The following is a 20,391-nucleotide window of genomic DNA, read 5'->3' on the forward strand; positions in this document are numbered from 1 at the left end:
CATGACTTTATATATAGTGTGTATATATATATACATTCCTGTTTACTGTCTTAAAATCCAGCAAAAGCATCAACTTCACATCAGCTTCTTTGTTATTAACATCCCATCAGAAGGTTCTATTCCAACCAATTATCTCTCCATTAGTTAGGTTATGTCAATCAGTCCTGTAAAAGGAGCCTTAGTAATTGGGGGATGCGTAAATAATTTCCAGCAACTGGTTTCAGGCAGTCTTTACTTGAGTTTAGAAACAGTACTTCATGCATTTACAATAAGTTACTACAGGTCACTGATATACACAGAGAAAAGCTGAACCCAACTTAACTATCTCAGTGTAGACCTCTGGGGCTGGGCAGTGATTAGTACCTTAACAGGACTGATCCATGGACCAAAGAAGGCAGCCACTGTCAGTTACAGGTGGATCGCTGCAACACAGTGGAGGTAGCAAAGAATTTAAGATCCACAGGGGCTGTAGTACAGCCCAGAAATTAAGACAAGGGAAGTGAAGGCTGTAAACACTTGGGGAGAAAGTCAAGAAGCACTTGTTATTTCCTTTTATCTTTTCCATTAGAATGTTCCTCTAAGTTATTCACTTACAGAAAAAAAAAAGTGCTCAAAGGATTTGAAAAAACAGGAAGTGGTTATTCCAGTTCCCCAGTGAGGGGAACAACAGAAGCAACAAATCCCTATTTTTGGTCATATCAAAGTGTTGAGGGGGGCATCCAAGTACATGCGTGGATGTAAAGGCTCCAGTATAAGCAGTGCTCCTCCCCTCACCAGCCAGGACCTGTCTTGAACAAAAACAGCTGTGAAGATTAGAGCAGCGAGTGAGTCCCAGGCCAAGTGAGGATTCCCTCCTGGGGCAAAAGCTCGGCCTCCCAGGATCTGAACTTAAAACAGCACAGTTAAGACCAGTAGAGAGGCTCCTGCCAGCTCCAGTGAATTCTGAGGAAGCTGGGATGGCACCTCTCATGGGCCACCCCACTAAGAGGGTTTCTTTCAGTTCCAGCTCCCACGTGGGCACCATGCCATGAAGCCCGTGGCACAGGTTCCTCTGTCTCCCACACACTTAACAGTGCACACAGACTTCGCTGACAAGTGCTGTTTGGTCCCACGCTGCTGGGCTGTGACTGCAGGATGATGCCAGCCACTTCATGCCCGTCCACTCAGCGCCTTGACCCAACGTAGTTGATGGAAAGCAGGACCACGTTGTGTAGCAAGAGGGACAGCTCAGTTTCTGAAAACACCATCAACGTTAATGGTCTGGCCAGGGAACAGCTTGCCTTCCAGCTACCGTGTTGTGCAGAGCGTGACACCAGAGCCGGGAAGCCAAGTGCGAGGAGGTGAGACACTAAGAGGCCATTGTCCTCAAAGTCCCACTGCTTGGCTCCAGTCCCTGCAGGTTTGCTTTCTTTCAAGCATATCTGTATTTACTTGATTCTCATGTGATGGCAGAAGAAAATTCATTAATGGTAATGGTACTTAACACCACTGTCACCCTTGGGATTTTTCTGGTAGAAGCTGGTCCTCACGGGACATTTCTCAGCCACAAGGAGATTAGGAGGCTACCCTAACGTCAGGCTACCCTGACGTTCAGAGGCTTAGAAAATAACTAGGCAAAGGTTCCAAACAGGAGACCCACAGGCCTAACACCCATCTGTGGGTACTTTTCATTTAGCTAGGTGAGTGTCTTTGTTTTGAATTTGAATGGCTTTGGACTAGTACTTCTGTCCTGGAACAATTCTGTTCTGTTCTGTACTCCCTCTCCAAGTTATATGGCAATGTCTGGAGACATTTTTGGTTGTCAGCACTGGGTTGGGGGATGCTATTGGCATCTACAGGACAGAGGCCAGGGATATCGCTATGTTGTCCTGGAGTGCACAGCACAGCCCCCCACAACAAAGCCATCAATAGTGCCAGGGTTGAAAACCCTGCTTCATGCTCAGACTCCCACAATGCCCAGTCCCCCCTCTGGTCTCGCACATTAGCTGCCTGTAGGCAAGTGACTGCGCCCTTTCAATGAGACACACAAGTTAGATAAAGGTCTCACACTAATAATTAACTCCCAAATTACCTTAGAATAGAACACAAAAATGACTTGGCTTTTTGTTGCATTAATCATAGGGATTTGTCTTACCTTTCAGGCTGCAGGAAATCTGTAGCCATTCTCCCAGCCAAGTTCGACACCTCTCTTCAGCAACATGGGTGGAATTCAGGCCACGAAGATAACAAGCCTATACCACTCAGAAGAGAAAACAATCCTTAACTATCACAGGGCGAGTATGTCAAGGAAGTGTGAACCCACAAAGAATCCCAAATCCCCTCTAAATAAGTTAAAACCTCAATCCTACAAGAAACTTTTCACCATAGCAATATGAACTCCGATGGACAAGATAGAGAAGTGGAAAGGCCTTATACAATCTAAATCAGTAGATCTAAAATGTAGCATTCTTGATTTTTGAAGGACCAGAAGAAAAGACACATCAACCAAAATTACTGTGGGGAGTTCCTTCCCACAAGTTAAGTTCAGGCAAGAAAAAAGATGTAGAAATGAAATGAGAGAATGAAGAGCCTGAACTCTGATGTAATGAGAGAGACAGGAGCTCCCTGGAAACTCCCAGCCCCTGAGAGCCCACCAAGGACTGCGGGTTGATACTGCAATGAAGCACTTACCGACTTCACCTCCTGAGCAGTCAGCTGGCCAACCCCCAGCTTTGCCAAAGCCTTGTCCAGTTGGTGGATTACAGTGGTGTGAGTCTTTAAACGGTGTCTCAATAAGACAGAAGGCAGATAAGGTGTGAGAAGCATGGCTCGACTCAAGGCTTTCTGTGACACAACAATATAGGGGGAGAAAGTCAACTCGGTGTTACTTTAAGACCTGGAGCGAGGTGAGGCCGTGGAAGAGAGAAAGCCTCAAAGTGCTCACCATCTGCAAAGCACGGAGCTGGTCCATGCCCAGAGGATGGTTAGCGAAACACTCTCTCAGAGCCAGGATATCATGTACTGCTGGGTGGGTACCACGTTGCATCTTGGGAGAGGTAAGAGATGGGTAGATGTTAGGAAGGTCCTGACTAGCCCTTTTACCTAGTTTTAGTGCATACTACATCTAACAAGATTCTTGGTTTGCAGGAAGGGTTAACTGGCAGAATACCTTGGTGCACAACTCTGTCATATGCCACTGGAGTCCTGCATCAGAAATGAGAGGGACAACTTTTTCTAAATAACAAAGGATTTCTGGGTGGGACTGCTTCCGGAGAGCATGATAGATATCTAAGAAATCAATTTGTTGCTTTGGGGTCCAGAAATGTTGGATCAGCAGTTGCCTAGGAAACAGGTACCTGAAAAGAAAAGGAATCACAAAATCACTTGCTGAAACTAGCATCTTTCAAAGTGAGCTAAGAGCATTTAGCAGACACGAATGCTAGGAGGAAGAGATGGAAACACTTTTTCCCTACCTTACTGTTCTTTCCTGAAAATGAGAGTCAGATCAAGGTTTAAAAGATACACTGAAGCCCGATTTCAAGCAATATTACTGAGGTTTATGTAAAAGGAAACAGTGCAAGTGACTAGCCTTGCACATAGCAATCAGATAAATGACTCCTTTTGAGCCAAAGCATGTGAAGAACATATTTTGGACTGAGTTTCAGAGCTGGAGAGCATCACTGTGATGCTGACAACTTCAAACTGTTCACTGTCCCTATGTGCATACAAAATGGAATTTCTTTAATTCAATTCTCTACAAATGTGGTGGTCTTAAAACATGGTCACAAATTCCCTGGCACTCTTCTCATTGAGAAGTGAAGTCTAATGTCCCTGGTTTTAAAATACAAGTGACTGCATCAATCAAGAGAATAGAGCAGAAGTCAGTCTTTGTGACTTTCAAGGCTAGGTTATACAAGGTCATGCAGATTCTTATTTGCTGAAACAGTCATTCTTGGAGCCCTGAGCTGCCATGTCAGAAGTCCCACTATCCCGAAGCCACCCACTACAGAGGCCACAGGTAGGCACCTGAGTTGACAGTCCCAGTCTTCCAAAGCCATCTCTGCTAAAGCACCAGGCCTAAGAGTGATCTTAGACCGTCCTGACTAGTCCATTCAGCAGTTAGGTGTTACTGAGAGACCTCTGTCAACACCATGCAGGAGAAAAATCATTTACCCACCTGAGCCCTGCCCAAATTCCTGCCCCATAAAATCATGAAAATGCTGTTTCAAGCTTTTAAGCTTTGAGGTTGTTACATAGCAATAGACAGCCTAGCATGTAAGGTCATAGTTTAAAACTGTCATCTTTGGATATAAGGTAAAGTAATAAAGATTGATATTATCAGAATAAGAAATGAATTTTTCTCCAGAAGGGAAAAAAAAAAAATGTCCTAAGTTGCTACGCCTCTCAGGGAGTGGGTTGTGCCTCTAGGGATGATGGAAAAGATCATTCTCTTATTTCACGTCACAGAGGAACAGCTAAGAGGCCAGGACATCTACTCCTACAGCCGTTCCAGTAACCCAGGTGGGTTTTATGAACTTTGGCCTAATGAGAAAACTGGAGCAGAAGTTTGGTAACCTTTGCCTAGATTCTGAAATGGAAAGCTCTTTATTTATAAGTTTTAAAAAATCTACATATCTTCAACATGCTGGGGAGACAGAACTCTGTACTCACATTAGCAAGAAGACCAGGTAGTTGGCAAAGGGTGGAATGGAAAGAATACCTAGGAAAAGACACTTGGTGACGTCTCGACGAAACTAAGCAGAAATAAACACAGATGCAATTTTAACCCAAGTGTTTGATACAATGGACAATCCCTCCACCCCACTATGCAGTAAACGTCTATTTTAGCCCAGATAAAGATCAAGGTTACTTCTATCTGCCTCTGGTTAGTAAGTTCCTTAAGAACAGAGTCCAGATCTGTCTGTTCACTTTTGTATTCTAAACACTGTCTAGTATAGGACCTGACATTAGACCAAATCCGTCAGTAAATTCTTCCTGATCTACAGAATGGGTCCTAGATTGTTATTCTCAGCTTCAAATCTATCAACAAGTCATCATCAAATACTACTTTCCTGCTGTCTTTTGGATCCTTCCGTGCAGATTTTTGTATGTTCAGAAACAAACAGGATTTTACTGTTTACAACTTTTATCCAGAAAGTGTGCCAAAAACTCTATGGAGCTGTGTTTGTGGGGGTGGGGCTGGGGCTGGGGGGGTGCAGCAGGGCGGTGGTCACAAATGAACTGATTCTGCCAAATGATCTGATCTTCTGGCAAGGGGCAACAACTTGTTCAGTAGTGAAGAAAATAGGAAAGAAAAAACTTGAGATCTGGGTTAACTTTAATTATCTCACCATGAACTTGCGGATATCTGTCCTTGGTGCATACCTGTCTCAAATGCTCCATCTCCCGGTATGGAAGTTGATGAAACTTTATATTATGCTTCCACATATTTGTCTTTATTCTTCTAGCCTTTTTGGCATCGGCCCATAACATCTGCAATCCTGCCTCATTAAAGCAGAGGACAGAGTGTGATGTTATCCCAATTTGATTACCACAGACTTATGCTCCATGTTCACCCACAAGACACACAAGTCCCTCCCTCCCCAACAGTACTCTAAATCAAACCTTTAAACTAGGTCACCTGAAACTCTTGTGAGGCTGACCTATATTTCGTTTCTTATCCTTCTCCCTTCTGCCTCCTACCAACCTCTGCCCCTAGAGTATCACCTCTCTTCCTGCCAAGCTGGTGTTCTCTGATCTACCAGGGAATGGTCTCCCTCTTCTGGTTCATTACTCACTCCCTTTTTAAAATAAAAATTCAATGATCTTTAACCTCAGTAAGTCTTGCCCAATTTATCCTGTGTATTTCTCAACCAGATATTAACTTATTTCCTCTCTAGAACACTTTTATGATTACTAGAATTCAACACACTTCTAAGATTGCATTTTCTCTCCAAGATAACCCTTACACTGATCTAGGGCTTTAGTTTTTAAAAACGCTTTCCTATTTACAAATGAAATGGTATAATATCTAGGTTAGCTTCACAGTAATAAAGGAGAAAGCCAATGTATAAATGAAATAAGACTGGTGGACAGGAGTCAATAATTGTGGAAGTGAAGTTGAGAATATGAAAGTTCATTATATTACTCTACTCCTGTGTATGTTTAAAAATTTTCAGAATATAAGGCTTAAAAGCAAACAACCAAAATGTTTTCAGACTTTCTTTCCGTTTGAGTCTAGTATAAGCTGGGGAGCAGACGAAGCAGCCACTCTTATCTCCACTGTACAGCCTTTACAAGTCCATGAAGCTAGTAGTAATTATGATAATATTCAGAGCTGACAATGTGCAAGTTAACTATAATTGGTATTACAACAGAAGTACAGAGTATAATAGTTATAGCTACACTTACTGAGTACTTACTATGAATCAGGTCCTAAGGAGCTTACATGTAAGAATTTATTTCATCTTCATAACCATGCAGTTGATGGGTAGGTTCTATTACTACCCTCATTTTACAGGTGAGAAAACCAAGAACAGACAGCTTAGGTAACAAGTCCAGTCACCCTGCTAGTGACAAGCTGGGATTTGAACCCAGGCAGTCTGGCTTCAGAGTGGATGCTTGACATTATACCATCTCTTAGTAACTAGCAGAGCTCTGATTTTAACTGAAACATTCCAAAACCAAGTACATACAGTGCTCTTTTCACAACATGCCACCAAACAGAGATCTGTGACAAACATTAAACCACATTTTCTTACAAGCCAAGTGAACTGATAAAGCACAGGGCAGGTCTGTGCAGCTATGGATCTCTGCCTTGTGCATGACAAATAACTCCTACTATAGGCAGATGTGTGGTTAAGCAAAGTGCAAAAATAACTATATTCCTCCTACGTGTTGTGAAAGGTTTTTTCTCATATTACGCTTCTAGAAACATCCTCAAGATCTAACTTATAAGAAGTAGTTTAGTGCTCAAGCATTTATGAAACACAAGACACACCAGCTCACTCCCCCATGCAGAGCCGGAAATGATCTTACTTATTCTCTCTGACACTGCCCAAGAGCTGATCCAATGGATTTTTTAGTTTTGTCTTTACCTTTCATGAAGATTGTATACAGGACATAGAAGCGGGGGAAATGACGACCCAAGAAACGATGGTATTTCCCACTAATCACTTTTGTCTTGGTCACCACATAAGAGATCAAACTCTTCACATCTGCCTTTGGAGAAAGATGAAGCTTTGAAGACCTACAAGGAAGATGAAAGAGACTATCTGGGAACCAGCCCTGGAAGCCGCTTCTGGGCAGGGGTCCGTAAATGTAAAACACAGGCTTCAGAGAATGTATGCTAAGACCTGAAACTTCTGAAATCCAAGGAAGATCTTGAGATCACGGAGAGATAAGCAATTAGACTGAGAAAAACAGATAAGGCAGATAAGAGGCCAGACAAGAATGAATGTCGGGGGAGTCGCGAGCCTGGAGAAAGCAGGCCTGAGGGACAATTTGAGCAGCAGGCTAAAGCCAGAGAGGTGAGATCCAGGTAAGCAGCAGTAAAATCTTGAGCCGAAAAAGGGCGACTCAGGACACGCGGAGAATTCAAACAACACGCTGCGCTGAGAATTGAGAGGGTCAGAAAGCCAGGTCTCTAGCAGGGATACGGGTGCGACTTCTTAGCGGAAGAATAAAAATCCAGGGGCCAGGGCGTGGAGCCCTGAGAATTAAGACAGCATGCAAACAATATTGAGACACTGGCAGGGCATGAACGTCAAAAATGTTTTTCTCTCTCCAAGTCCCTCACCGAGGGGCCCCCCAGGTCAGGCCAGAGCGAACAAACTGCAGCCTCCGGACGACATAGAGTCCAGGGGGCACCGCCGAACCCCACAAAGCAGCCCGAGCCCAACACACTCTGGAGAGCGCCATCTTCGCAGCGAGGGAGGGGCAGACAGAGGAAAGTCGTCTTCAGGTCAAAGTTCCCGTACGTTGCGTTCCTTCGACAACGCATGCGCCTTTCTTGAACGCTCATTGGTAACCATAGACCGCTCGCCTCGCGCGCCCCAGCGGCGAGCTGTGGACGCGGAGGCTAAGAGCGGAAGGAGGTCTAGGATTGGATGCCTCCAGCACTTCCTGGTTTAGAGGCGCCGGAACCCGGCTATCCCAGAGGGAGCGAGGGAGTATCTGCCGTTGGTTGGGTTGTGGTTCTGCGAAGTTCGCTCTTTGAGGGTCTGGTGACCCCTTGAGAAGCTCTAGGGCCTCCAGGTTTCCTGACACCGCCGCCCTTGTTTTCTGTCCGTGTGCCGCCAGGCTTTGGGGCTTTAGCGCGGCAGGTGCCAGCGATCAGTTAGGCAGGGCCTCTGGCCACGGCGACTCCTTGGTCCTGGGAGGACCCCCGGCGCCCTCTAGTGCCAGTCAAGGTCTGGCCGCGAAGGTTGACGGTCTGGGAGTGGCCCCTGCGTGGACCACTTTCGCCGTTCCCTTTTGTGGGCGTTTATCAAAGTAGGTCTGTGGGGAATGATGTCTTTCATTAAGTGCCTCCTGAAGACCAAGCTTGGGTCTCAACCTTAATGTCACTTTTGTGAGAGGCTGTCTCTGACCAGAAGGACATGCATTTTCTCCCATTACCCACCGTGTATTTTCTTTATAGCATTTAGCCACATCGTTTATAGGTTGTTTCTTTTGACCAGCTGCCTGAACCAGCCTGAGGGCAAGCACCTTCTTGTCTTAGTTACTGTTGTACTGTACCGCCACCGCTAGGTGTCATGTCTGTCGCCTGAAGTGAAGTGAAATCGCTCAGTCATGTCCGACTCTGCGATCCCTTGGACTGTAGCCTACCAGTCTCCTCCGCCCATGGGATTTTCCAGGCAAGAGTACTGGAGTCGGTTGCCATTTCCTTCACCAGAGGATCTTCCCGGCCCAGGGATGGAACCCGGGTCTCCCGCATTAGTAGTTGCCCAATAAACGTGTTTGACCACATTCATTAATACCTGAAACTGGGATGGATTGCCAGAAGTGATGTTGCAGGAAGGGGGAACCCCAGCTACGGCCAGAGAGTGGGTTTTCATCTAATAATTGGAAATGAATTGTATGAGGAGATACATATGCTGACAAAGCAAGAGACCTTATTAGGTAGGGGCGTCTGGATAGAGAGCAGCAGGGTAACAGAACCCGGAGCTGCTCTGCCGCTTGGGTCAGCCTCAGGTTTTATGATGATGGAGTTAGTTTTCTGATTGTCTCTGGCAAATTACTCTAAGGGTCCTTTCTGGTGGCGCGTGCATCACCCTGCCAAGATGGATTCCAGTGAGAAGGATTTGGGGAGGTTGGTAGGACATATGTGAGGCAGGAAGTGGATGGGCTTCAGTCTAGGCATTTATAGTTGGGCTCCTGTTCACGCTTCCTGGGATGAGCGCTGTTGGTCACCAGCCACCTAATACATTTCCTGAAGCAAAAGACAAATGAGCTCTAGGACTACATATTTATGACCGGACTCCTGTCTATATTTTGAGATCTCAGCAACAGCAATAGGGTAAATAACCAGACATTAGGCATCTTTATGGCAGCGACAGAGTGGGACTGCTGCTGCTGCTGCTAAGTCACTTCAGTCGTGTCCGACTCTGTGCCACCCCACAGACGGCAGCCCACCAGGCTCCCCCGTCCCTGGGATTCTCCAGGCAAGAACACTGGAGTCGGTTGCCATTTCGTCTCCAATGCATGAAAGTGAAAAGTGAACGTGAAGTCACTCAGTCGTGTCCGATTCTTAGTGACCCTATGGACTGCAGCCCACCAGGCTCCTCCGTCCATGGGACTTTCCAGGCAAAAGTACTGCAGTGGGGTGCCATTGCCGTCTCCAAGAGTGGGACTAAACCCTATTAAAAGACTATAAGAGGTAATCACACACCTCCCATCCTTGGGGCAAAGGACACATTTCACATGTGCAGAAAGACTCCTTGGGGGTCAAAAGGAGGTGAGGTGGGGGGGTGGGGGGGCGCCACTCCATAATATGTGATGCTAATACATGATCCCATAGGTTCCTGGACTGAAATCTATCTTGGAAAAAACCTGTGCACTCATAGTGGGGAGGGTCTTAAGGCAGGTCAGATGTGGAAAAAGAAACCAGATAATTGGCTAAAGGTAAACAGAGACAGGTGTTGGAGAAGACTCTTGAGAGTCCCTTGGACTGCAAGGAGATCCAACCAGTCCATCCTGAAGGAGATCAGTTCTGGGTGTTCATTGGAAGGACTGATGCTGAAGCTGACACTCCAATACTTTGGCCACCTCATGCAGAGTTGACTCATTGGAAAAGACCCTGATGCTGGGAGGGATTGGGGGCAGGAGGAGAAGGGGATGACAGAGGATGAGATGGCTGAATGGCATCACCGACTCGATGGGCATGAGTTTGAATAAACTCCGGGAGTTTGTGATGGATAGGGAGGCCTGGTGTGCTGCGATTCATGGGGTCGCAAAGAGTCGGACATGACTGAGCAACTGAACTGACCTGAACTGAGCTGAAACAAAGACCTGGAAGAACTGACCTATATAAATGACTTAACCACCTCTTCACTACACTCCTCCTTATTCAGGGAGACCCCCACACCCTTTCTTTCCTGGTATGCACCTCTTCCTTGCTTCTATCTTAACAAACTATTTCTCTGTGTGTTCTCCCACCTGTGGTTGTGCTATATCTCTAAAAATAAACTTTGTACCTGCAGTTTAGTTTTTGCCTCTGTGAGAAATACATTTTTTCATTGGGGGCAAAGTTCCAGGGAAAAATAGCTCTACCTCTAACCCTTGCTGGTCTGGTGGCTAGGATTCCAGATTTTCATCCAGGCTACTCAGGTTCAATTCCTGGGCAAGGAATTAAGATCTCATTTTACACCACCACCCACTGCTGCCTTGCCAAAATCATACAGACTGGCATCTCCTCTCTTTCACCTTTCCCGAATTCTTCTGGTTGGTAGTAGCTTGTAGTTTCACTTCCTTACCAGGACCTCCTGTTGTAAGATAACTCATGCAAGTGGTTACTATCTTGCCTGATCAGGTCAGTGGTTCCCCTAACAACCCCCTGCTGAGACTTCATTCTCAAGATATTCTTTGGGAAATAGGGCATGGGTCTCTTTGTTCTGTAACTACTTCCTGCTGAGAGTGGACATAGCCCTGCCTGGTAGAAATCTCTTGCCACCTGATCTAAATCAAGGTATTCTGTGCCTGAAATTAGCATTCATCCTAATAATAACAGTTGAGCCTGAAACTGTTGGACCCTGTCAGAAATGAACCGTGTAAACAGTTGAAGCAGACAGTGGCCAAGCATGAGGTCTAACAGGATGGTCATCGCTGGGCCAAGCAAAGGAAGGCAAAATCTGGGGTGATGGCTGTAGGTTGTGTGACTTTTCCTCTGATTATTGATGGTGCAGTTAACAAAGCAGTGCTTCAGGAATCTTGTGCTCAGCTTGATATTACCATCTTCTACCTGGGTAGGGGCTCCAGTTCTGCAGAAGAACTCAGAGGTAGTGTTAGGCATATTCCTTGAGGAGAAGCCAGGACCTTGCCCCAAGGCTGTACCACTATTCGACTATTCCTCCCTGGTTTTTACATTGCCTCTCTTCCCTGATTAGCAACTGTGTGAATTTGCCCTTTGAAGCTCAGAAAGGTCCAGGAGGCTGAATGAAGTTTATATCCTACAAACAAGAAACAGGAGACACAGAAAGGGTTTGTATTCTGGATCAGTATACAGAAGGATCAGTATTCTGCTGAGTTTTAATTTGGGAAACTGGGTGATGATGGCTCTGGCCATTTCCTGCTAAAATGAGGCATAGTCCTGCCTCAATTTGGAGAATAGACCCTAAATTGGAAGTATTTCTAAGTCCTGGATCTGAGTTTAGTGTGATTAAGATCTCAATCCCTTGGGAATTTAGAAGAATAAGCCTGAAACTCAGTCTGGACTTGCACTTCAAGGGAGACTTGGAACCAGATAGCCAGTTGTTTATTTTTTAATTTTTATTTATTTATTTTTGGTTGCACTGGGTGTTTGTTGCCGCATGCGTGCTCTCTCTAGTTGCGGCAAGCAGGGGCCACTCTTCGTTGTGGTTCACGGGCTTTTCATTCCAGTGGCCTCTCTTGTGGAGCATGGGCTCTAGTTGTGGCACACGGGCCCAGTAGCTCTGAGGCATGTGGAATCTTCCTGGACCAGGGATCAAACCCATGTGCCCTGCATTGGCAGGTGGACTCCTATCCACTATGCCACCAGGGAAGTCCTGCCAGTTGTCTAATTTTATCTAAGTTTTAACTCCTGATGTAGTATTAACATATATACAACAGGAGCTATTGGCCATTACTTATGTCTCCCCTTTTTGATTAATATCTGATCTAAAACAACTTTATTCTTTAAAATATTTAATAGTTACAAGAGGATACTGTTAGGTAGGTAGACTAGGAAACAGAAGTCCAAAATGACAGCAGCTAAAAGACAAGGAAGGAAAAAAAAAATAAAAAAAATAAAAGACAAGGAAGGGAAAAGTCCACGAAAATAGAACAAAGCAAAGTCAATGGAAGGTCCGAGGACCGGAGTGAGGACCTCAGGTAGAACAAACAGCACTCCTGGCTAGCCCAATAGGGCAGGCCCAGGGGGGAGGAAAAAAACATGTAAAAAGAGGAGCCAAAGGGCCGGGACTCTCTCTTCTCTTCGCATCTTTGGGTCAGCGTTCCCTCATGCCTCGAGGATGTATTTTCCTGCTGTTTTCTAAATAAAACTGTGCTGTAACACGGAGCTGTAACACTGATCTGTCTAAGAGCTATAACACGGTCTGTCCAAGAGCTGTGACACGCCGAGGGCCTTAATGTCTGTCGTTTCAAGTTTTTGTTGAGACGAGACAGAACCAAGGAGATTACACTTGCCTGACAGATACCTTGAAACCATAAGATTGCAGCTACTAGTGGACACTAATTTGAGAATGGCTAATGCCATTCTAAGCTGGTCTGACATAGCTCAGAAAATTTGAGTTTTCAGCAGTTCAGGAACGTGTCTGAAATCCACAATGGTCACCGAATTTTACCTTGAATGTCTGAACCAGTTACTCTGTTTTGACTTTCGAATGTATTAACATTTCCCTCCTCAATGGCCAAAGCAGATGTCACTGTTAACAGTCTCTGTGCCTTTCTAGATGTAGAAGATGCAAGAACTTGGGCTCATAAAATCTTCTCAAAATAGTTATCTCAAGGTCTGTTCTGCCAGTTTTTCTCACAGCACAGAGTGCATCATTCCTTGTCTCCACCCTGAACTCCTTTCAGGGGGCGTTGAAGGTCAGTGGCCACAGTGGCCATTGACTGAGCTGTTTTGGTCAGTGGTTCCCCTAACAGTGGCATTCAGTTGCTTCCAAGAGTTAATAATCCCCCTGAGTTCATATGAATATTCACCTACCATGGGAGGATTGGCAGTGTAGTAGAAAGTCCATCCCATTTGGACCAAGGGTCTAGGTTCAAATCTGAGCCCTGCTGTTTCCTTTAGTGTGTGTGTGACCTTGGACATCACTTTAGTTATGAGTTTATTTCCTCTACAATGGTACCTATTTTTATAAGACTTCTTTGAAGACCCAAGAAGACTGTTGTGAATGTTCCCACAGTATGTATTGCTTTATGGGACACAGAGCTTTATAGTCCCATAGGTTGTTTATGCTTGAACCACTCATGTAATCTGAGGAAAATTTCTATAAATGAGTGTATTTCTGCAAGATGGGGATGGGTGGGGCAGAAAGTTGACTAACACATGATTTCCATCTTCAGACAATTCCTAAGTCCTCTCAACAGCCCTCAATGTATTTCTCAAGAATGTTCAGCTCTAGGACTTCCCTGGTGGTCCAGTGGTTAAGACTCTGCACTTTCAATGCAGGGGCCATGTATTCAATCCCTGATCGCAGAAGTTCTGCATGCCGTGTATTGTGACCAAAAAAAAAAAAAAATTGTTCAGCTCTAAAATTCTGGAATATCTCAGAAAGATGGGGCTAAGGTCAGAGACAGGTTTGTGGAGGAAATGAGAAAGAATTTTGCCTGGAAGGATGGACTAGAGAAAAGGTGTTTCATGTGGTAAAACAATATGACAGGCACACACAGGAATTCATTCATTCCTTCCTCAAATATTTATTTACTATATAGTGCCTCTCCCTCCATGCCCCCTCCCCTTAACATGCACACACTAAGTCTTGTCAGCTCTGTCTTCTCTTTCTTCAGTCATCCAGCTTCCTTTTCTCATCTGTGCCACTACCCTAGTCTAAGTGACAAGCCTCTAATCTAAATTGCCAGAGTAGCCTCCTTACTGGTTTCCCTTTCATCTATTTTGGTCTGCTTCCAATCAGTTCTCCATGCTGTAGAGAATGCTTTTGAAGTTGCAAATCTAAAATTGTTGCACCCTTTTGTAAAACCTTTGAAGTTTCCTCTGACTCCAAGGATAAAGTTCAGACTCTTTAACCTGGCCTACAAGGTCTTGCATTACTGATCTCAGCCTACCTTCTCGGCCTCATCTCATATCTCATGGTATCTATTTCCCTTTAGCTTTCTATGCTAGGAACCATTGACCTTTCAGTTCTAGAATAGGCCAGACGAACTTTATGCCTCTGGGCTTTTGCACATGTCAGTTCAGTCAGTTCAGCCCCTCAGTGGTGTCCGACTCTTTGCAACCCCAAGGACTGCAGCATGCCAGGCTTCCCTGACCATCACCAATTCCTGGAACTTGCTCACACTTGTGTCCATCAAGTCGGTGATGCCATCCAATCATCTCGTCCTCTGTCGTGCTCTTCTCCTCCTACCACCTTCAGTCTTTCCCAGCATCAGGGTCTTTTCCAATGAGTCAGTTCTTTGCCTCAGGTGGCCAAAGTATTGGAGCTTCAACATCAGTCCTTCCATGAATATTCAGGACTGATTTCATTTAGGATTTGCAAATGTAGCTCTCTGCTTAACATTTCTTCCTTCCTTTTTCCTCTTGGCTTGTCTTTCAGGTTTCAGCTGAAATGGTAACAATAGATATCATTTATTGGGTAGGTACTGTGTGTCATCATTGTTCTTAGTGTATAAGCTCATTTAATCCTCACTATAACTTCAAAAGGTAGATACTCTTGTTGTTGTTGTTAGTTGCTAACTTGTGTCCGATTCTTTTCTCACCCCATGAACTATATAGCCCACCAGGATCCTCTGTCCATGGGATTTCCCAGGCAAGAATACTGAAGTGGGTTGCCATTTCCTTCTCCGGAGGATCTTCCCAACCCAGGGATAGAACCCTTGTCTCCTGCATTGGCAGGCAGATTCTTTACCATTGAGCCACCAGGGAAGCCCCTTATAAATGAGGAAAGAGAGGTTAAATAACCTACTCAGTGTTTGAGTTAAAATTTAAACCCAGACCAATTGGGCACATGAATTACTGCTGCTCTGTACATAAGCAGCATGATTATAGGAGACTTTTAACCCCACAGACTTAGGTTCCCCAGTTATTCATCTTGTAGCTAACTAAACTTATCCTTCATAGTACTTAAATAATCATAATTAATTAGTGGTGGCATTATACATTTAATGACTCCTCCCTGTGAGATTCTAAACTCACTATATTTCCAGCTCCTAGCACAGTGCCTTGCACACCAGTGGCACTCATTGAATATTAAATGAATAGATACCTTAACTAAAGAGCCTCTTGATGAAGGTGAAAGAGGAGAGTGAAAAAGCTGGCTTGAAACTCAGCATTCAAAAAACTAAGATCATGGCATCTTGTCTTACCACTTCATGGGAAATAGATGAGAAAAAAGTGGAAACAGTGACAGATTTTATTTTCTTAGGATCCAAAATCACTGCAGACAGTGACTGAAGCCATGAAATTATAAGATGTTTGCTCCTTGGAAGAAAAGCTATGACAAACCTAGACAGCGTATTCAAAAGCAGAGACATTATTTTGCGAACAAAGGGCTGTGTAGTCAAAACTATGGTTTTTTCCAGTAGTCATGTATGGATGTGAGAGTTGGATCATAAAGAAGACTAAGCACTGAAGAACTGCTGCTTTTGAACTGTGCTGTTGGAGAAGACTCTTGAGAGTCCCTTGGACAGCAAGGAGATCAAACCAGTCAATCCTAAAGGAAATCAGTCCTGAATATTCATTGCAAGGGTTGATGCTGAAGTTGAAGTCCTAATACTTTTTCCATCTGATGGGAAGAGCTGACTCATTGAAAATGACCCCAATGCTGGGAAAGATTGAGGGCAAGAGGAGAAGGGGACAACAGAGGATGAGATGGCTGGATGACATGACTGATTCAATGTACATGAGTTTGAGCAAACTCAGGGAGATAGTAAAGGACAGGGAAGCCTGGCACGCTGCAGCCAATGGGGTTGCAAAGAGCTGGATATGACTTAGCAACTGAACAAGTACCTGAGTATAAGGTAATATTTTTTCTCTCAGAATAATTCCTCAGGGGGTCTTCCAATGGTTAAGAGTCTGCCTTGCAAGGCAAGGGACACCAGTTCAATCCCTGGTCTGGGCAGATCCCACATGCCACAGAGCAATTAAGCCCTTGCTGATCTTGTGCTCTAGTGCCCTTGAGCAACAGCTGCCAAAGTCCACATGCCTAGAGACCATGCTCTGCAACAAGAGAGTAGCCCCCGCTTGCAGCAACTCAAGAAAACATGCAAGAAGCAGTGAAGACCCAATCAGTTTAGTCGCTCAGTCATGTCCAACTCTGTGACCCCATGGACTGCAGCACCCCAGGCCTCCCTATCCATCACCAATCTCAGAACTTGCTCAAACTCATGTCCATCAAGTCGATGATGCCATTCCACCATCTCATTCTCTGTCATCCCCTTCTCCTGCCTTCAGTCTTCCCCAGCATCAGGGTCTTTTCCAATGAGTCAGCTCTTCACATCATATAGAAAAAGTCTTGGAGCATCAGTCCTTCCAATGAATATTCAGGACTGACTTCCTTTAGGATGGACTGGTTGGATCTTCTTGCAGTCCAAGGCACTCTCAAGAGTCTTCTCCAACACTGCAGTTTGAAAGCATCAATTCTTTGGAGCTCAGCTTTCTTTAAAGTACAACTCTCAAAAAAAAAATAAATAAATAAAGTACAACTCGCACATCCACACATGACTACTGGAAAAACCATAGCTTTGACTAGGTGGACATTTGTCAGCAAACTAATGTCTCTGCTTTTTAATATGCTGTCTAGGTTGGTTATAACTTTCCTTCCAAGGAGTAAGCTTTTAATTTTATGGCTGCAGTCACCATCTGCAGTGATTTTGGAGCACAAGAAAATAAAATCTGTCACTGTTTCCATGTTTTCTCCATCTATTTTCCATGGAGTGATGGGACCAGATGCCATGATCTTCATTTTTTGAATATTGAGTTTTAGGCCAGCTTTTTCACTCTCCTCTTTCACTTTCATCAAGAGGCTCTTTAGTTCCTCTTCACTTTCTGCCATGAGGGTGGTGTCATCTGCATATCTGAGGTTATTGATATTTCTCCCACCAATCTTGATCCCAGCTTGTGCTTCATCCAGCTTGGCATTTTGCATGATGTACTCTGCATAAAAGTTAAATAAGCAGGGTGACAATATACAGGCTTGACATACTCTTTTCCCTATTTGGAACCAGTCTGTTTTTCCATGTCCACAGACTCAGGGTAGTAAAAAATGTAAACAAATAAATAATTTAAAATATAATACTTCCTCTGAAAGGAAGTTTCCTTTTATTTTTTGTTCTTCCAAAGTGTCCTATTATAGGTCCATGATGTCCAATTTATATATATATATAATATTTTGTTTTGAATCAAAATATTTCTTGTGAGGATGCAGCCTGATACAACCTCAGGCAGTACTAGTTCTGCAAGCTTATAGAGGTCATTGGGTGGAATCACTTAAAAAGATAGGAGCAGGAATTCCCTGGTGGTCCAGTGGTTAGGACTTAGCACTTTCACTGCTGTGGCCTAGGTTCAGTCCCTAATCAGGGAACTGAGATTCCTGAAAACTGCAAGTGGGGCAGTGTGACCAAAAAAAAAAAAAAGACCAAAAATTTTAACACAGATTTAATGAATTATTCTGGGGTTAGGACCTCACAGTTTTAAGTTTTAGATGTTGTTGCTAATAAGTCTTTGAAAGCAACAGAAAGAAATAAAAAGCAGCAGGACTTCCCTTGTGGTCCAGTGGTTGAGAATCCGCCTGGCAATATAGAGTACATGTGTTCAATCCCTGGTCCGGGAAGATTCCACAAGCCATGGGGAAACTAAGCCCTCAAGCCTGCAAGCTGCAACTACTGAGTCCACGTGCCCTAGAGCCCATGCTCTGCAATAAGAGAAGCCACTTCAGTGAGAAGCCCATGCTCTGCAATAAGAGAAGCCACTTCAGTGAGAAGCCCATGAACTGTAACTAGAGAGTAACCCCCACTCACTGCAAACTAGAGAAAATTCATGCAAAGCAACAAAGACCCAGCCAAAAAAAAAAAAAGAAGAAGTAAAATTTTTCTAATAAAGCTCAGGATTAGTAGAGATGATTGACATTCAAAAATAATTATGTTCTCATGTAATAGATGCTGTAACAGAGAAACGTCAAGGTACAAGGAAAGTTAAAGGAAGGAGTAGTAAATTGCTAAATTCTGGTGGTGACAAGGTCATCCATGAAGACTGTCTTTTTTGGGGAATAGGAGTAGCTCATTCCCAGGGGTTGATGAGGGAAGGAGAGAAAAGAAGGGCATCTACTAAACTTTATAAGTATATGTGTATTTATGGGACTTCCCTGGTGGCTCAGTTGGTAAAGAATTTGCCTGCCAAGCAGGAGACCCAGGTTCAATCCCTGGGTTGGGAAGATCCCCTGGAGAAGGAAATGGCAACCCATTCCAGCATTCCTGCCTGGGAAATCCCATGGACAGATGAGCCTGGCAGGATACAGTCCATGGAGTTGCAAGAATCAGACATGACTTAACAACTAAACCACCACCATGTATATTTATAGAATAGTTTTGAAAACTATATATAGTCAATACCGTTAGCCTCTGACCCACCCCTTTCATTCTAGTTGTTAATCTCTATGTCCCAAAGTGCTTAACTCCTGTTGCACAAAGATCCAATACAGTGCCCAACTCAGACTTTTCTGCATTGGGGATTGGGGGCAGGGAGGACTCTGAGAGTACTCAGGAGAGGCCTGGGAAGGTATGTGGTGTGGTCTGACATCAACAGTCAAAGATAGGTCTTGTCCTCTGGTCTCACCATGAAGAGAGTAAGATTTGAACTACATAGTGGAGGATAAACTGGAGATTGACTGGCAGACAATGGAGGAAGGACTTTCTGAGAAGAGGAAATAGATTATGTGAAGACCAAAGACCGAAGCTTCAGGGAAAGAAAAATCTCTTTTGCTAGTGTTACAGCAAAATGAGTAAGTGAGTGGCCTTTGGCACCACATACCTGTTGTGGCAGTCCAAACTCGGGTTGGAAAAGAATTTCCAGACATAGAGTATTGCAGAAAGGACTGAGTTTATTAAGAACAAAGAGCAGAGATAATGTGGGCGCTGCAAGCACTGAATGCCGACCTCCTGACAGGCCAGGAAGAACTGATGGCATGCTGTTAGAACAGTGGGTCAGCTCAAGGGAGAGCTGACCCAAGCGAGAACAGAGTTCATTTCTGGGAGACACTGTTAGAACAGCAGGCCAGCTCAAGGGAGAGCCGACGCTTTTCGTGGGTTAGCAGCCAATTTTTATAGTTTCAAGACAGAAAATTCCTGCTGGAATGGTGGCATTAGGTGATTGGTTAGGGTGCTATAGGGTGAGTACAGGGATGGGTATTTTTGCCTAATTTGGGATCAGGAAGCTGACCTGTAAGAAGCAAGGGGGCTTTTGGCAATGGTTACAATGGGGCTCAGGGCTCAGTCGGTTCCAGGGACTTTAGTACTGGGCTTCGCTTTTGTGCCCTGTGTGACTCTGGTATGGGACTCCATAATACCAGCCCAAGAGGCCTGAAAGGGTTAAACAATCTTGGTTATTTTTGAGCTATTGCTACTAACAAACACTTGTAGCTGGACTTGTCCTTCAAAAAGCTAAACAAAGCTAATTGCTCTCTTGACTATATATGAGTTGTACTCTGCACCTGGCTTTCTTCTCTCCCCTATACTCTCTTGTAGCATTCTACATTTCAAAAAAGATCATGAGCTGGTAGCTTTAGTGACACCAGACCCCAGCTGCTGAGTTGCCGGATGCCAGCTGTGGCCATTTTGAAACTTTGCCAAAAAAAAAAAAAGAAGCAAGACCTTCATGAGGATAAAAAACCTCTCCCTATTACTAAGAGAAGGGGGTGCTGTCTCCAAACTCCATACTCTGTCTCTGTATTTCTATTTGGCATCAGTGGACAGGGAGACAATATTTTGGCAACACTAATACAGATAATAGACACAGTGATTTGCCGCCTCTAGATA

General features: G+C 44.4%; 1 protein-coding gene and 2 non-coding genes across 9 annotated transcripts; 2 read left to right on the plus strand and 1 right to left on the minus strand.

The window, feature by feature from the left end:
- Positions 1-215: 215 nt before the first annotated feature.
- On the minus strand, positions 216-7,936 carry LETMD1 (LETM1 domain containing 1). Of its 7 annotated transcripts, none has more exons than XM_043884236.1 (9): positions 7,778-7,932; positions 7,077-7,228; positions 5,365-5,480; positions 4,651-4,733; positions 3,149-3,335; positions 2,924-3,025; positions 2,671-2,823; positions 2,135-2,231; positions 216-1,234 (listed from the first exon to the last, which is right to left on the minus strand). In XM_043884236.1, exons 1-9 carry the CDS (start codon positions 7,897-7,899, stop codon positions 1,164-1,166), a joined length of 1,083 nt encoding a protein of 360 aa, XP_043740171.1. In that variant the 5' UTR covers positions 7,900-7,932; the 3' UTR covers positions 216-1,163. The 7 variants fall into 7 exon arrangements, 6 of the variants coding, with proteins under 6 accessions (XP_043740171.1, XP_043740181.1, XP_043740208.1 ...); XR_006337111.1 differs by having other exon boundaries at positions 1,183-1,234; positions 2,135-2,239; positions 7,778-7,933; XM_043884246.1 differs by lacking the exon at positions 7,778-7,932 and having other exon boundaries at positions 5,365-5,484; positions 7,077-7,214.
- A 9,934-nt stretch (positions 7,937-17,870) lies between these two features.
- Positions 17,871-17,942, plus strand: TRNAE-UUC. Its single transcript has one exon. It is a non-coding gene; the product is annotated as a tRNA-Glu (tRNA).
- A 777-nt stretch (positions 17,943-18,719) lies between these two features.
- On the plus strand, positions 18,720-18,791 carry TRNAG-GCC. The gene has a single exon. It is a non-coding gene; the product is annotated as a tRNA-Gly (tRNA).
- Positions 18,792-20,391: the final 1,600 nt, after the last annotated feature.

The sequence above is a fragment of the Cervus elaphus genome, chromosome 3 (assembly GCF_910594005.1).
Source record: "Cervus elaphus chromosome 3, mCerEla1.1, whole genome shotgun sequence".
Taxonomy (NCBI): Eukaryota; Metazoa; Chordata; class Mammalia; order Artiodactyla; family Cervidae; genus Cervus; species Cervus elaphus.

Excerpts from the sequence above, each read along its gene's own strand:
- LETMD1 (XM_043884236.1), bottom strand. The coding sequence starts at position 7,899 with ATGGCGCTCTCCAGAGTGTGTTGGGCTCGGGCTGCTTTGTGGGGTTCG. Across the intron at positions 5,481-7,076 it reads GTATACAATCTTCATGAAAG|GATTGCAGATGTTATGGGCC; the intron begins GTAAAGACAAAA and ends TTAATGAGGCAG. Across the intron at positions 3,026-3,148 it reads TGACAGAGTTGTGCACCAAG|ATGCAACGTGGTACCCACCC; the intron begins GTATTCTGCCAG and ends ACCTCTCCCAAG.